Source organism: Sebastes umbrosus, chromosome 17 (genome assembly GCF_015220745.1).
Source record: "Sebastes umbrosus isolate fSebUmb1 chromosome 17, fSebUmb1.pri, whole genome shotgun sequence".
Lineage (NCBI taxonomy): Eukaryota > Metazoa > Chordata > Actinopteri > Perciformes > Sebastidae > Sebastes > Sebastes umbrosus.
The window spans coordinates 5533000-5550578 of record NC_051285.1 but is presented as its reverse complement, the minus strand read 5'-3'; the positions used below and the strand labels follow the sequence as shown (position 1 = coordinate 5550578).

At 36.2% G+C, this 17579-nt stretch overlaps 1 protein-coding gene across 2 annotated transcripts; it reads left to right on the top strand.

The window, feature by feature from the left end:
- The first annotated feature begins 3348 nt into the window (after nt 1–3348).
- Nucleotides 3349–13858, top strand: LOC119476039 (ubiquitin carboxyl-terminal hydrolase 2-like). Of its 2 annotated transcripts, none has more exons than XM_037749215.1 (12): nt 3349–3734; nt 8689–8736; nt 8831–8954; nt 9864–9975; nt 10070–10180; nt 10665–10729; nt 10832–10935; nt 11096–11176; nt 11275–11353; nt 11956–12063; nt 12184–12304; nt 12972–13858. In XM_037749215.1, the coding sequence occupies exons 1-12, from the start codon at nt 3579–3581 to the stop codon at nt 13075–13077; spliced, it is 1215 nt and encodes a 404-aa protein (XP_037605143.1). In that variant the 5' UTR covers nt 3349–3578; the 3' UTR covers nt 13078–13858. The 2 variants fall into 2 exon arrangements, with proteins under 2 accessions (XP_037605143.1, XP_037605144.1); XM_037749216.1 differs by lacking the exon at nt 3349–3734 and adding an exon at nt 8543–8567.
- Nucleotides 13859–17579: the final 3721 nt, after the last annotated feature.

The following is a 17579-nucleotide window of genomic DNA, read 5'->3' as shown; positions in this document are numbered from 1 at the left end:
TGTCGTAGAGTAGCAACGTCAAACCGGTATGTCTGTCAGATAATATTTATTGCGTGCATGTGCTCTTGTCTTGTTACGTAACATGGCATTCAGAGATGATTATTAACAATAGTTCAAAGCACATGGCTGTTATCTTGATCATATCTCTCTCATCAAGTTTAATCTAAACTACATGACAGCTTAGCCACATTTTATTGATATCACACATTAATGATTCAGTAACGTTTGTTTTCAGAGAGGTGTGAAAACAAAAGGCCACGGGGGTCTTTTTAAAAAAAGGCAAGTGGATTTGTCAAATATGAATGTGCTCAGCAACTTTCATGATAATCTGACAGACTCGCTGCTTTACGTCAGAGCACATACGGGTACTTCGCAAAAATTCAACGCTGCGCCCCCTTTTGGGGGATAGAAAACCGAAGATCTCATAGACTTCAATGCAATTTGACGTATGTTTGGATTGTAATTTTGCCAAGTATGCATTCATCTCTTGTTATACAGACGTTTAATAATTATTTTGCGACCTTGCCTGAACCTGAGCGTTGGCAATACCTTAATAAATGAAGGTTGATGGCCACCATGTCCCTTCAGTCTTCCCTCGTCAAACACAGTGGACGGATGTTGCTTATCTAGACTTGCCATACTGGTCTGGTCTATAGCTTGGAGCCATAAAGCCATAATGGTCTGGTCTATAGCTTGGAGCCATAAAGCCATACTGGTCTGGTCTATAGCTTGGAGCCATAAAGCCATGCTGGTCTGGTCTATAGCTTGGAGCCATAAAGCCATGCTGGTCTGGTCTATAGCTTGGAGCCATAAAGTCATGATGGTCTGGTCTATAGCTTGGAGCCATAAAGTCATGATGGTCTGGTCTATAGCTTGGAGCCATAAAGCCCCTCTATTAGATATTTTTTAGGACATGGCAAGGGAACATATCAGACATCAGTGTTTTGGGATTTATTGTTGGTGCAACCAACTACACAGCAACTCTTCGACAGCGTTATTACTATTAGCGATTTGTTTAATAGTAGAAGTTTGGAGACATGTTTCACCTTCTTCTGTTTACTCTGTTACCGTCTACGAGGGACACAGGATTGTTTTCCAAATGACGTATTGCCGGGTCTGTGGATTGGTGGAGCTTGTATGATTGACCAAATTAAGAGTTGAGTTTTGTCATCAGCTCCCCACCTTGTTGCAATCACTGTCTGCTCTTTTGCAACTCCTTCCTGATGTAATGAACCAGGAATTTGATCTTATTAAAGCTGTCAAACATACAGTGAGAATCTGACAGGACTGGAATGTGCCAAAGTAAGCCGTCCACATTCTTCTCAAAGTGTTCCTGTTGGGTCCGGAACAGTTTAAGGTGTTCCCTCCATGACGGACTGTGTGTACGATGTAATTGCTTTCATGGTGTGGCAGATGGGAGTGAATAGGGTTTTAATGTTTTGTCCTACCTCTAGTCAGATTTGTTTTCATGTACGTTCCCTGATGTCGGCTTGGTGTGTCCCCAGCTTTAGGGAGTAAACCCTTCCGTCATTCAGTCCATATTGTGTGGTTTCACCCCTCCCCATATACAATAATATAAATAGGTATAAAACCTGATTCATCAGCTAAGTATGGCTTGTTACGTGGCTCTGACAGCACTGGACTCAGTGATTTGTAAGGACTTGCAAAGGTTTACAAGGCCAGCTATCAAGCCTCTTATCAGACTCAGAGCTGTTTCTGTATCAAGTCTAAAGATCGAAGTCAAAGTCAGCAAGTCTCAAGTTTTTGGGCTGATGAGAGTTTTTATTTTACGCTAACACACACATATTCAGTTTTAGCTACACAATAGATTGAATTTCAGAAAAAACAGTAAAAATATCTACTGTTTAAACAGTTTTTTTGCTCCAACAGCATAAACTAAGGCTGATTTATAATCTTGTCAATGATAGGGACGAGAGAACCGGAAGAGCTCATGGATGAATTAAAGGTCCCATATTGTAAAAAGTGAGATTTTCATGTCTTTTATATTATAAAACAGGTTTAAGTGCTATATAAATACTGTTAAACTATCAAAATGCTCAATATACGGAGAAACTCACACAGCCTGTATTCAGAAATTGTGCGTTTGAAACAAGCCGTTAGGATTTCTGTCCATTTGTGATGTCACAAATCTTCAATATTTAGACCATTACACGGTTTTAAACGTAAACATACTAAATGTGTCCCAGTTTATTTCCCGTTGCATTGGATGTAAATAACACCAGCTGACAGGAAGTAAACATGGACCCAAGCTGTTGCCTAGCAACGCAACTACAATAAAATAAGTGATTAATAAAATACAAATAAAATAGAATAAAATGATACAACTTGAATTCAACAAAATAAGTGATTGATAAAATAACAATAAAATAGAATAAACTTATACAACTTAAATACAATAGAATAAGTAATTAATAAAGAAGACCTTTAAAAGAATGGAAGAGCTAAACTCATTTCCGGGTTTAATGACTCATTCCCGCTCATTTCTGTAGGACTCTATAATGTCATATAAAATAATAGGATTTTTACTGCCAACTGAGTGTCTTTACTACTATTTTGCGGGTACATACTTGGTACGATTTTGAATGCAGGAATTTAATACACCTTAAATACTATAAAATAAATTAATAAAATTATAAAATAGAATAAATTATACAACTTGAATACAACCAAATAAGTGATTGATAAAATAACAATAAAATATAATATATATAATATTTATATATATATATACATACATACACATACATACATACACATACACATACACACATATTCATTATTATCATTATTATTTGTATAATTATTATTTTTTTCTTCTATTTTGATATATATGTATATGTGTATGTATGTATATAAAAAGATATTTCTTTATATAAGGAAAACCTGTCTGCCATGGTGACAGGTGACTTCTAAATAATAAGAAGAGAAAAAAAATAAAAAAAATGTTATATATATGTATATATGTATATATGTATATATATATATATGTATTTATATATATACACATATATATGTATATATGTATATATGTGTATATACATGTATTTATATATATACACATATATATGTATATATGTATATATGTGTGTGTATATATATATATATATATATATATATATATATATATATATTGTGTTTTTTATCACTAAATGTTACAATAATGTTCATTTTATACATTTTGCTTTTTTAATTTCTATAATATTTTCTTTTATTTTCAATTAATCTTCATCAGTGCATCATTGTAAATAACCAATGCGCCAAGAGCAGTTTTGCTATTTCCTACAGCACCTGAAGGCAGCGCCTCAGTGTTGTGGGAGGAGATGTTTATTATAGGACGCAGTTGAAACTCCAGTACATACCACCTCTGTGTTATTCTAGGGCAGGTTTGTGAACAAGAAGCAGGACTGAAGAGGCACAGAAACCTGCAGGACCTGACCGTATATCTATTAATTATTACCTGATTAATAACCAGTCTGTCAGTGGAGGTTTCACTGGCTGCTGTTGGACTGACTACCAGACTAAAAGACAACATTCAACAGCGCCTACCAGCCATAAACATGCCGTCTCTGCGACACTCCTACACGGTGACTGTACCGGAGGAGCTGCCGGCTGCTCTCCCGTTTGAGAAGCCCGAGCTGCGGAGGAAGAGTCCCTCGTTGTCTCGGTCCAAGCTGGTGTCCACATTCATGGGTTTGATCATCAACCAGGCCAAGGTGAGTCCTCCTCCTCCTCCTCCACTGCACCTCTGCTGCTTCCAGCTCACCTGTCTGCCTCTTCAGAATATACATTGTATTGTTTTATTATTATTATAGAAAAACTAAATTGTTTCTGCCTTTACAGACTTTTTAAAGTTGTTGTGTACTAGTATATTCTAAGGAATACTTTTGACTCCCAATTTATATTTTAATATTTCCCAATATAAACAGGTACACACAATTACATAGAGTGGTTGAGATTTTTTATCACTGGTTCTTTTATTAAATGTCCTTAATGCAACATTACAATAATATAATATTTTATACATTTTGCTTTTTTAATTTCTATAACATTTAAATTTTTTTCAATTAATTTTCCTCAGTGCATCATTGTAAATATTGATATAAATATTTTACTTTTTTTTTTTTTTTTTTTAAATCATGATCTTTCTCTACATCCTAAAAAATATAGACAGTAACCACACACACACATATATATAAAAAAATTGTTTTTTTATGACAGATATTGCAATTCTAATATCTTCTAATATCTATATAAGGACATTTTTGCTAGTATTGCAGGTAAATGGCAGTTAACAAGGTGTGCTACGTTAGCTTTGACTCTTAGGATCCAATATACATGAATTCAACATTAATTTTAATTTAATTTTTAAATAAAACCACTCCACCACTGCTTCTATCTCACCTGTCTGCCTCTTCCTCATATACATGTTATTGTTTTTTAGAAAGAAAAACATCAACATCAGACTTGTTAAAGTTGTTCTAGTATGTTCTAAGGAGTACTACTATATAGAACATATATATGGGCGTTTCTGCAACTTTGGTCACTTTTGACTCCCAAATTTAAAAAAACATACACATGTAAACAGGTACACAACATTACATATAGTGGTTGAGATTTTAATCTGTAACATGTTTATTTTTTTACATTTTTTATCACTTGTTCTTATACTACATGTCCTTAAGGCAACATTACAATAATGTTCATTTTATACATTTTGCTTTTTAAAATTTCTATTATATTTTCATATTTTTTTCTATAAATAAATAAATAATAGTAGTAAAATATGTTGTTTTTTATGACAGATATTAAAAATTCTAATATCTTTTTAAGGACATGTTTAAGTTATTTTTTTAAATGTAATTCAAAATACACAATTACTAAGCTGTATGGTGAGGACACGCACTAAATACTAGAGAAGAAAAGGTGATTAACCTTGTTTTCCTTCATCTTGAGGGTCACCTGTGTGTCATCCATGTGCTCACCTGCTAACTTCTGTTTCCATGGAAACTAGATTTGTTTGGCTTTTAATAAAACTTTTATTATGGTATTTGTTCAGTGTGGCAGTAAGGACTGATAAGTGTAGAAAAGGTGCATTTAGATGAAAAAAATCATAGAAAAAATAATGTTATATTATAATTGAGTTGTTTTACTTGCAAAAAAGGGGGAAACAACTTCTTCAATTTGTTTCAAATGTGATTGCAAATTTAACTCTGATGCATTTTTAAACCTGGGTGAAGGCATGTGAACAAGTTTAGTTATAAGCCTATAGATCATAAATTAATCCAATTTTAGCACCTTTCATACAGGTGAGTTCAAAGTGCTTCACAGATGACTGACATGCAGATAATAAGACAGAACATGTGTTGACTATGAAAACAACAGAAAATACGTAATGTAATAAAATTATACAACTTAAATGCAATAAAAAAAGTGATTAATAAAATAATAAAATCCAATACAATTTTACAACTTAAATACAATAAAATAAGTTTATAAAATAAGACCAAAGTGTGTGAATAGTGTGAAGTAATAACTAGATTAATAAAATAAAAAATAAAATAGAATAAAATTATACAACTTAAATACAATAAAATAAGTGATTAATAAAATAACAATAAAATAGAATAAACGTATACAACTTAAATACAATAAAATAAGTTATTAATAAAATAACAATAAAATAGAATATCATTTTACAACTTAAATACAATAAAATATATGAATAAAATAATAACCATTCGTGATCAAAGGCTTGGCTGAATTGATGTGTTTTTAGTTTATGTTGTATAAAGTAGATCAAGTATGCTGACATTAACATTTCACTGTATTTCTATGCTAATATCGCAGTAAAACTACTCATATCCAGTAACAATATATCATGGCAAAGCTAAAATAGACACCATGAATTAGTGTTAGAGTCGGTACGGTGTAGTAAGGTCATTAAATTGAGAGAGAATTTTGTCTTTGAGGCAGACAAGTGACCCTTTTGCACAAAAACGTCAGCTTGTGCAGCTTTTAAAAGCAGAAATAGTAAAATCACAGCCATCTTTAAATCAGTTCTCATCTTATTTAACTGTGAGACCACATGGGACGCCACAGAGAGCTTTGTGGACGTCCAGCTCTGACCTTAAGGCCCTTATCTGCCCTTTAAGTGGAGAAGGACGAGGCTGTATAAGCACACATGGCATTAACACAATGCAGGAGGTCGTCGAGCACAGCGGCCGCCCGCATCAAAGCAACAATTCGAGTGTAACGCTTGTTGCGTAATAGGAAAGCAGCGCTGCCGATAAGGAATGCGTCCAGACTGTCACCTTATCATCTGCAGAGTACATTTTGTTAACACATGGCCTGACGTGTTTACAGCTCGGGCTGCACTTCAAGCCTTTGTCCTTGATAATACTGTAGGGGATATTGTGTGCTCTCGCTGGTATGCATGCTCGTGTTTACACTGGACACACACAGAGGAGCTTATTGCTCTGACTTGTCTTGGTGTAATTTAGTAGTTTAATGTAGTTTTTATGGCGATTGGGCGGTTGGTAACGCCACTTTGCTCTGGACTGAAATATCCCCACAACTGTTGGATGGATTGCCATGAAATTTGGTAAAGATATTAATGATGTCCAGAGGATTAAACCTAATGACTCCAGCACCATCATCAGGTTTTCATTATCCATTAATTGGGCTGACAGTAGACTGTAGACTCTTAGTCGAGTTTAGAGCTGCAACGATTAATCGATGAGTTGTCAATTATTAGATTAATCGCCATCTATTTTGATAATCGGTTTGAGTAATTTTTTAAGAAAATAAGTGATAACTGATCAACATTTTTCACCATTTTCTGACGTGTTATAGACCAAACAACTATTAGAATTAATTGAGAAAATCTTCGACAATGAAAATAATCGTTGGTTGCAGCCCTAGTGGAGTTTATCACATACATCAGGGCACAACTTTTGTCATCGCTCCTCAGCTGAGAACATAAAATGTCTGTGTCTTTTCAAACTAGCAGGTATTTTTCATCAGGATCATTTTAGTAGAGTGTCAGGAGCGCGCCAGTACTTCTACTTGTGGTATTTGGTAGCTCTCCCAGTCCTGCTATTATATAACAGGAGACTCATACTTTCTCCAAGGGAGTGGCATAGCTGGCACCGTCCGTCTTCGTCACGTGTTACAGTATACGGCCTTGAGCAGGCATGCATATCGCTGCCTCCTCTACCTCCCTCTCTCTTTCTCTCTGAAGTCAAGCCAACCAGTGGAGGGCTCAGAGAGATTACCTGAACGCATCACTTCCTCAGGTTTTTTTAAGGATTTTTAGATCTCTAGCTTGCCTGCTGAGCGTGCCGAGCCCCGCTGGTCAGTATTCACCACAGCAGAGCAGCAGATTGGGACTCAACACCATATGGTCACCTTCAAATACTGCAGAGAAGAAGAGACACTAGATTTCAGCCAAGAGGGCTGTTGATAGTTTATATTGTCACGTTCTATTTTCAGCTTTTAACGACCATCACTGGGCACTAAACCTCTCTGCACGTTAGGAACCTGTTCCTATTTGCTTAAAAAAAAAGGCCTTGTGTGAAATGCAAGCAAATACTGTACACACACCTCATATCTCACACGTCTGACCTCACATATCATTTGCTATGATAACACTGTAGGCAAACACCCACCACAAACAGACAGCAGAACTTACTGTACAATTCAGAATAAACTACGGTATATTTACACTAAATAGAGGCAGTTAATAGTTTATTTGTGTGCGTACACATGTGCGTCTGTTCCCTCGCGTGTGCTTCCGTCAGTGCGTTGCTGTTGTTTCCACATGCAGCTCCTCTGCCGTCAGCGAAAGTGTTGACGCGTGACGCCACTTACTGGCTCCCAAGTCATCACGTTACACTGTCACTATGTTCCCTCATTCAGGATGAGCTACAGGTCACAAGCTAATATGTCACCTGTTGATACTCAAACGCATTACAAAAAGTGATTCTTTGGCCAACTTTTCTTTCGTCCGCTGCAAACCCAATGCCTAGTCAGCCTATAGAGGCTTGATATATGTGATTTAGTTGATCTAAATGTTTGTTTCACAGCGTTTCCATACTGACAAGAACAAGATTGTGCTTGCTAAAGTCATACATACATCAGCATTGCGTTGGCTTTCCGAGTCCTTGCATCAGTCTGCCCTGCAGATGATTAACGCCACCAGTGCCACCAGATATGTCGTATAAACTCCTTGATCCTTAAACTCGGGCAGCAATTTGAGACTCTTCACAGAAATAACTCGACACCACGTTGTGTTTCTGCAGAGTCTCAGTGGAGCGTTTCTCTTCGGCCTGCGTCACATGCTGGCGTGACGCCACTGCGGTGTGAGTGAAGGCCGGCCGGTAGGCTCATCAGTGCAGGAACACACTGTGGTGTTTCATCCAAGCATGTGACCATCAGATGGTGTGCACTGAATAAATGCCAGACTGTCATCTGAGGCTTATTCACACTTGAGGAGTGTAACAGGGTTGATATCATGCTGTGGTGACATCATACTGACACTATGATAGGTGGATTCTTTATACTGAATGAGTCTTTCTGCTGCTGTGTTATACCTCTATGTGTTCAATTTACAATTCTCCAATAAATGCGTGCATACACTAAAATCTCTTTGCTTTTCTATTCTAATAGAACAAGAGTCCTCAAGGCCTGGTGGGACTGAAGAATCTGGGCAACACAGTGAGTGATTTTTACTTCGGTCTAATGAACAACACGCTGCACTTTGACCTGGAACCTCGTTGAATTAATGTTTGTGTTTTTTGCTGATTTCCAGTGTTTCATGAACTCCATCCTTCAATGTCTGAGTAACACCCCCGAGCTGAGAGATTACTGCCTGAGAAACGTCCATCGGTCCGACCTCAACAACAACTGCACGACCAACGCTGCTCTCATGGAAGGTAGGACGAGACGCCGAGCTGTTAAAACAACACAAGTTAGCAGCATAACGAGGAACACTGTAGACCTGTGTAGCTCCTTGTTAATGTTATGACACTTTATGACTCAGCAGTAAGGTCTCATACTGTCAGTTTATATGACCTTTGTGCTGTGACCAGACCAAACTGCAATCAGACATGTAATACTTTACATAATACTGGTCAAAATGAAACTCCTTTAGGGTGTTCTCATGTGTCACTCACTACAGCGTGTGAATATATCCTAATAAAAACAGGTATTAACACTCAGTATAAAAGGCCATATCTTTGCCTCTGTAATTAGTAGTCATGACTTGGCCTCGGTTTAGGTGGTCTGAACTACAACACTAGTGAGATGACTCTTCCTCAGTGCATGGAAGTGGCTCAGGTGTCGTCACGTGACCCACTTCCACGTCACCGCGACACCTGAGCCACTGCCATTCACTGATGACGACCAGTTGAGTGCAGTTCATAGTAAGCGGACAGTCAGCTGAGGTCAAGAACAACCTTCGATGCCCAAAAATAATTATTATTTTACTTTACCATTAAAAAAAAAAATCCGCCCTGGTTGAGTCCATGCTGTCTGCTTGTTTTCATACACATCAAGCTCAAAACATAATGTTTATTTTCATACAAATAAGTAGAAATCTCCCTTTAGTACAGTCTGGATTTACAGAAATGTCTTACTCAAGGTCAAAACTCTGCATCTTAAGCTAAAGAATACCAATTTCTCTGGTGACTTTGGAGCAAAATGCAGATTTTGGGAAAAGAAATACAACCCAAAGTGGATCCAGTCGTCATTTTATTAATAAAAGTATGTTGAATTTAGTAAAGGATGGTGTTTTTTTTCATGATTATGGTCTCATTTTCTGTCTTTATTTGTCTTTCCTTCAGAGTTCGCAAAGCTGACTCAGAGCCTGTGGACGTCTGTGAACAACGAGGCCGTCAGTCCCTCTGACTTAAGGAGCCAGATCCAGAGATACGCTCCCAAATTCATGGGTTGCAGGTAAGTCTTCCCTCCTCCTCCTCCTCCTCCTGCTGCTTTGAAACCTTTTCATTCAGTCCAGAGGAAAGAAAGTAATGATTTTGTGTCTCTGCAGTCAGCAGGACGCCCAGGAGTTCCTGCGTTTCTTATTGGATGGCCTCCATAATGAGGTGAACAGAGTGACCGTCCGCCCCAAGGTGTCCATCGAGGACTTTGACCACCTGTCGTAAGTCAGCACACCTCTCACCACCGCTCCTAATAAGTCACTCATAACCTCCCTGATGGCTGACACCTCTCACTGCCAAAAAACACTGCTGCACGCCTGAAACATGGAAATAAACTGTGTAATTATTTAGAAATACAATGCATTTAAATTCCTTCAAGGTTTTACAGTTATATGGCCATTTATGAACTTCACATTATTCTTCAGAAGAGGGAAAAGGTTTTTAGAAGAGCTTGAAGGAAAATAGCATTTTGACGCTAAAACTTACGTACTGATGTATGAATGATATAAAAACCTCAAAATAACGGACCCACCCTTTCAAATGACAATAGTCATATATATTATACTTATATACTGGAATTACAGACCTGAGAAAGGACCTTTAAAATGTCTTAAAGTGACTTAAATACAAATTAAAACACAAAATAAACACACAAAGTCTTAGAAATGCACCATTTTGACCTGAGCTGTCTGGTTTCATTTACAGGGATGAGGAAAAGGGTAAGCGGATGTGGAACATGTACCTGGAGAGAGAGGACAGCAAAGTAGTGGGTAAGAGATTTACCTGAATGGGGGCTGCATAAACACCTTAAAACCATCCTTGATTTAGACGCATATTAAACGTAATTCTCCATCTCTTGTTTCTGCCTTTAGATCTGTTTGTTGGACAGCTGAAGAGCTCGGTGACCTGCTCCGTCTGTGGCTTCTGCTCTACCGTGTTTGACCCGTTCTGGGATTTATCCATACCTGTTGCACAGGTCAGAACACCTTAAACAGCCTTTAATAAAGGATTTTATCTTGCAGTGGAAAACAAGTCCGTAATTGTCAAATTCTGATGATAAAAGCGTAGTCTTGTCATGCTGTATCATATATACCATAAATATAATGTAGTTTGCTGACTGGATTTTGTCTCCACAGAAGGGCTCAAGCGAAGTGTCTCTCAAAGACTGCCTAAGGCTCTTTACAAAAGAGGATGTGTTGGATGGGGATGAGAGGCCGGTAAGGACTCCACCTTCCTTTTTCTAAAGATGATATGATGGATTATCATACAGCAGCAGTATCTCACTGTCCTCTCTGTCTTTGTTTCTCTCTCTCAGACCTGCAACAGATGCAAAACCAGAAGGAAATGCACCAAAAGATTCAGCATCCAGAAGTTCCCTCAGATCCTCGTGCTTCGTATCCTTTCCTCACATCTTGGTTTGTTTAATGCATTTAAATGACGGCAGTTTTCCTGCTAACATGTTAGCCTACACTCAGCCAATGATTGACTAATTTTATGGTTCAGAGTAAGCCCCCATGAACAGCATCGGGCTTCAAGGCAAATTTTGTAAATCCCAAACGGTGGAATTAAAACTTCCGGGTTCGTCAAGTGATGTCTTTTGGCTCAAAAAGACTTTTTCCCAAAGACTTACAATGAGAAAAAGATATCTGTAAATCAACTTCCCAGTACGAAGTGCCTTAAACGTGCATCATTTCTAATAGCCAGCAGGGGGCTACTCCTCTTTTTGCAAAAAGAAGTCTGATTGTATAGAAGTCTATGAGAAAATGAGGTCAATCTGTAGCAGTAGAAGTTGATCATATGCTTCATCTGTAAGAATCTTTTCCTGTAAAGTAGCTGAGAAGTAAAACTGTCAAATAGATATTGTGGTATAAAACTAATTTATATATTTCCTCTAAATCAAAGTTTAAGTTGGAGTAGAAGTACTCAAAATTGCACTTAAAGCACAATAATGTCATTGTGAACCAGTGTCTGTTCCTTGACTCAGCGTTCCTCTCAGACCTGAAGCGTTTCTCAGACTCTAGCATCCGAACCAGCAAACTCTCCACTTACGTCAACTTCGCTCTCAAAGAGCTGGACCTGCGGGAGTTCGCCTCAGAGAGCGGCGGTGAGTATTTTCCCGAAGGTGCTTGTCACCAGAGGAGGATAATTCGTGCACTTTCCAAGGTCAGCTGGATTTGATGGATAAGGACAGTGTTGACTGACAGTGTGTTGTGTCTCCCTGCAGAGCGCCCCGTGTATAACCTGTATGCCGTATCCAACCACTCTGGAAACGCTCTGGGAGGCCATTACACGGCCTACTGCAAAAACCAGGCGCTGGGAGAGTGGTACAGCTACAACGACGCCAGGTAACTACTCTCAAATCTACTCGCATGTCATCATATTATGGAGTTAGTTTTGTGTCTTTATTATGTAAGAAAACAGACGAGGTTTGAGTACCAAACTTTACGGGCAATCAAAAAATAGATTTAAAAGCAAAACTGTCAACACTGCAATCAAAAAATGTATTTATGTGAATCCAAAAGTTTTGCTTAAGAATTAAAAATTTTTGCTGCGAATCCAAAAGTTTGTTTTCAAATCCAAAAATGTTGCTTGCAAATCTAATTGTTTAGTTTGCAAATACAAAAGTTTTGCTTGTGAATCCAAAAATGTTACTTGCAAAGACAATTGCAATTTGCAAACAAAGCTTTTTAATCACAAATTTATTTTATTTTGATTGCAGTGTCGATAGCTTTGATCTCACACCTGTTCCTGTTTGATTGTATAATAAAGACCCAACAGTAACTCCCTATCACATTACCTCACATGGCATCTTATCAGATTGACAGACAGCTGTGCTGTCTACAGTAATTACACTGTACGCAACTGCTGTCAAATTACTCTGAAAGCTGTGTCAACTTGTAAGCAATTTAAAAGTGAAGACTGGGTGTGTACATGTGTGTTGGGTTGGGTTTGTTCTTAAAGACACCTTGATCTGTGGTACTCGGGGTAATAACTCCAGTGTGTTCTGTACAGGGTGAGCCCCGTGTCCTCAAGCCAGGTTCGCAGCAGCAACGCCTACGTCCTCTTCTACGAGCTGGCCCCGTCCTCACACAGCAAACATCAGATGTGTCGGCTGTAGGCGCCGTGGAGGAGCTGACAAGCTGAACTAAACTGGTGGAGTCAAGATACCGCTGCCTGCTAGGAGACAGCTCCGCCTAGTGGAGAGAGTCCTGCCATTACAGACTGTGAATATGGAGCACAAAGATGTGTTGCTGAGAGGAAAAAAAAACGCCCTCTGACCTTCCTCTCGGCGTGTTTTTGAGGGCTGTGACGGCACATTTGAACTTGAGGATGTCGACCTGAGCTCATACGTTGGATGTAACAGAGAAAACACTACTTACATTGTCAAAAAAAGGTGTAGAAATTCAGCTCAAGGCACAACTTAAAATGGACCCTCTTCAGGGTGCACATGCAACAGTGGACTCACTTAAAAAATAAGACATTTTACAGCTGTGCCTGGACCTGAATCTACACCCACTCCAGTGGATTTCCCTTCTTTTTTCATGCACTTTGAACACGGACGACATTACAGCAACTGCAAAATCTAATTTATTCTATTTAACATAATGCCAGTAACTGTATATGTCATTGATTGATCAAAGCCTTATTGTTTCCTCTTAAAAACAGTGGAAATCTAGATCTAGAGTATGTCTTATGTCGAAGCACATATTATTTTTGTACAGTATTATTTATGGACGGCGCAGTGAATGTAACTGTACTGTGGGAGAGCCCAAAACATACCAAAGCAGCTGTATGAAAAATGCATCAATAATTCTTCTTCCAGCAATAATGTTGCTGACTTTACGTCCAAGTCAGTTCAAACTCGATAAATGAATAAAATTCAATGTTAATTTACACTGCATCATGTGTATTTTTTTTTTATTTAACCCTTGTTTATTCAGCCAGCCATTTGAGGAAGAGCTTATGAGGGTAAAAATGTAGATTTTATATATTGTTTTATTATTTTACATATTATAAAGATGTATGGTTGCCGTTTTATATGTCCAGCAGACACAAAGCAACAACAGCATTTGTTTAAAGTTGTGTTTCTGGCCTCATGATAGACTTTATACCTATATTTGCTCTCTTTTTAGCTCTGTTTTTGGTATCAACCACCTCCTGAGGTAAATATCTGGCTCTTTATTGGCTAAACGCTCCATTGTGTTCATCAGGTCGTCTCTAACTTTGTCTGTGTGCAGCTTTAAGATCAAAATAATAAAAACATTCAATAGTAAATAAATAAATACATAAATAAATAAATGTGCATATGGAAATAAGTAAATATGGCTATGAAATTTAATTCTGAAATATATAAAAGTAGTCATTTGAAAAACATTTTTAAAAAAAGATACCCATTTATTTTTTTATTTATTTAACTATATTGACTCATTTATATATCTATAATTATATTTTTTTATGTATTTATTGACTATTTTTTTATAAAGTGATGCAACTTGACATTGGCTTATATAATAAAGACTTTGCTATCAAATCATTCAATATTAAATAAATAAAAACATGCATATGCCGATGAAATAAATAAATATGGCTATGAAATAAATTCTGAAATAAATGAGGCAATAAATAAATGAATAAAAGTAGTAATTAATAAAAAGCTATTTATTTATTTGTTTATTTATTTGTTTATTCATTTATTTAACTGCATTGACTTTTTTTTATAAAGTGATGCAACCTGACATTGGATATTATAATACAGACATTGCTATGGAATCATTCAATATCAAATAAATAAATATATACATAAATAAATACATATGCCAATGAAATAAATAAATATGGCTATGAAATAAATTCTGAAATAAAGGAAGGAGGCAATAAATATATAAATAAATGTAAATATAAATATATAAATGAGTCCCCTGAAATAAATAAAAGTAGTCCTTTGAAAAACATTTAAAAAATAAAATTAAAAAAAACATTTATTTATTTATTTATTTATTTATATATGTATGTATTTATTTATTTAATAATGTATTTATTTATTTAACTACATTGACTTTTTTTTATAAAGTGATGCAACCTGACATTGGATAATATAATACAGACATTGCTATGTAAACATTCAATATTAAATAAACAAATTTATACATAAATAAATAAATACATATGCCGATGAAATAAATAAATATGGCTATGAAATAAATTCTGAAATAAATGAGGCAATAAATATATAAATAAATGTAAATATACATATATAAATGAGTCCCCTGAAGTAAAAAAGAAATTTGTTTTAATTGTGGCAGCTGCCAATTCTCTGGTGCTTGCTGTTGTTTCCCTTTTCCCTGGTGTTTTTTTTGGTTGAGTTGCTGAGTGATTAGAGGGTTATTCAGTTCACCTGTTGCGCAGGGTGTGGGGACTGGCTCTTAAATGATAGTTGAGAGCAGCTTGGTGCATTCCCCTCTTGGCCAATCAGGGTGTAACGACGCCCTTTCTGTAGGGCTTAAAAGAGGAGGGAAACTGCACACCCAGTGTCATTCTGATCTCTCCTTCACTCAATGCAACATGTGTTATCAGCTTTACCAGAAACTCTGGTCTGTTTTGGGCCCTTTTGGGATTCTGTGATCTTTGTGTTTTGTTTGTTGAGAGTGTTGACTCTCCTAGTTGGGGAAACAAGTTAAGTGCCAACCAATTGGGTTACCTGCACTGGGACAATTAGGTGCTATTTGTGCAACAGCTGGCTTGCCTTACAATAGCCTAACGCCTGTAGGCTGTATTTTTGTATTCTATTCATTTGTTGATTTTCAATGAAACCCTTTATACCCATTTCTTTTAGTGTATTTTATTTGGGAAAACTTTAAAGGAGGGTAAAAGGAAAAACACAAACCAATATTTCAGTTTCCTTAATTGTTTGTTAATATAGAGGCATTTGTTCATTATTGAAGAGGCATTTGTTCATTATTATTATTAAGAAGGCATTTTATTTTATATTATTATGTGGATGGGAACTGTTTTTCAGTCTTCTGACTCAGTACCGCCACATAATTATTTATTTATTTATTTATTTATTTAACTGCATTGACTTTTTTATGAAGTGATACAACCTGACATTGGATAATATAATACAGAAAATGCTGTGGAATCATTCATTATTAAATAATTAAATAAATGTTACAGAGGTGATTCTCAGTAGACGCACACTAGAGGGAGCTGTGGTGATGAACTGGGTCAGATTACTTTGAAATGTAATCAGTTACTGAAAACAAATTACATGGCAATTTTGTAATTAGTAACGTAATCCATTGTATGTATATATTCTTTTTTTTATTATTTAATGGACGTAGTCACAACAATTTGAGTTCCTCTTACATCCTTGAGCCACTGAGCTTGTTAAAGCCAGAGTGAAAGAAATGTGTGTGTGTGTGTGTGTGTGTGTGTGTGTGTGTGTGTGTGTGTGTGTGTGTGTGTGTGTGTGTGATATTGGGTTTCTGTGGTTTAGACAGATGATCTGCTAGTGAGGAGAATAAGTAGAGTTATCGGAGGAGGCCGAGTGTTGTTGCGGCTGTAACTCTAACTGTGTCTCTCCAACAACACACTGGGACCGTTTGGACAAACTCAGTCAGTGAGATCAATGTTAATCTGCTGTTTACAAAGGGTTGTAGGTATTTATCAACTTATTATTATTAATCAGACATGGGGAACTATTATGGTGACATACTCTATAGTCCCTTCTCTCTATTACTGTCTCATAATCAGCATTCATCTACCTAATTAATTTGTTAGTACTTATTTTATTATAATAATATGTTTTATTTCTATATGATCATGATTATTTTTATTTTTTTAACTCATTTATATTTATTTTCCACTCACTTATTTACTTATTGTTGTTGTTGTTGTTGTTGTTGTTATTATTATTATTATTATTATTATTATTATCATTATTATTATTATTTTTCAGTTTTTCTTCTCTTTTTTAAATTGTATTTATTATTATCATTTATTATTATTATTATTATTATTATTATTATTATTATTATTATTATTATTATTATTATCGTTATTTTGCCTGGCTGTTTCTCCTTTTTCTTTTTATTTATTTATTATTATTTATTTATTTTCCTTCACATACAAATATTGCTGATGATGATTATGATGATTGGAGAAAAAAAGTACATAAATGGTTTAATTGAGTCAATAAATATAAAGTAAGAATAAATAAATAAATCAGACATTGTCCATTTGATTAACATTGATTTAAAAATATGATGCCGTTTGATTGATTTATTTATTGTGGAAACGTTTGCTGGTATACTGAGACTTCATATCTCATAATGATGTATTGGATGGATTGCCATGAAATCATGTGCAAACATTTATGGTTCCCAGAGGAGGACGCCTACTGACTTTTCCTCTACCTCTGTCATTTTTGTTTTTTAGTGAAATGCCTCAACAAATATTACAATTGCAGATATACACCCAATTAGAAATATACCCTCACCCATAAACTCTTATGTTTGATTTTCATTTCATGTTATCCTTGCACACAAATACCCTCCCCCAACATGCACACACACACACACACATGCACACAGTCCCTCTGGCTCCCATGCACACACCATA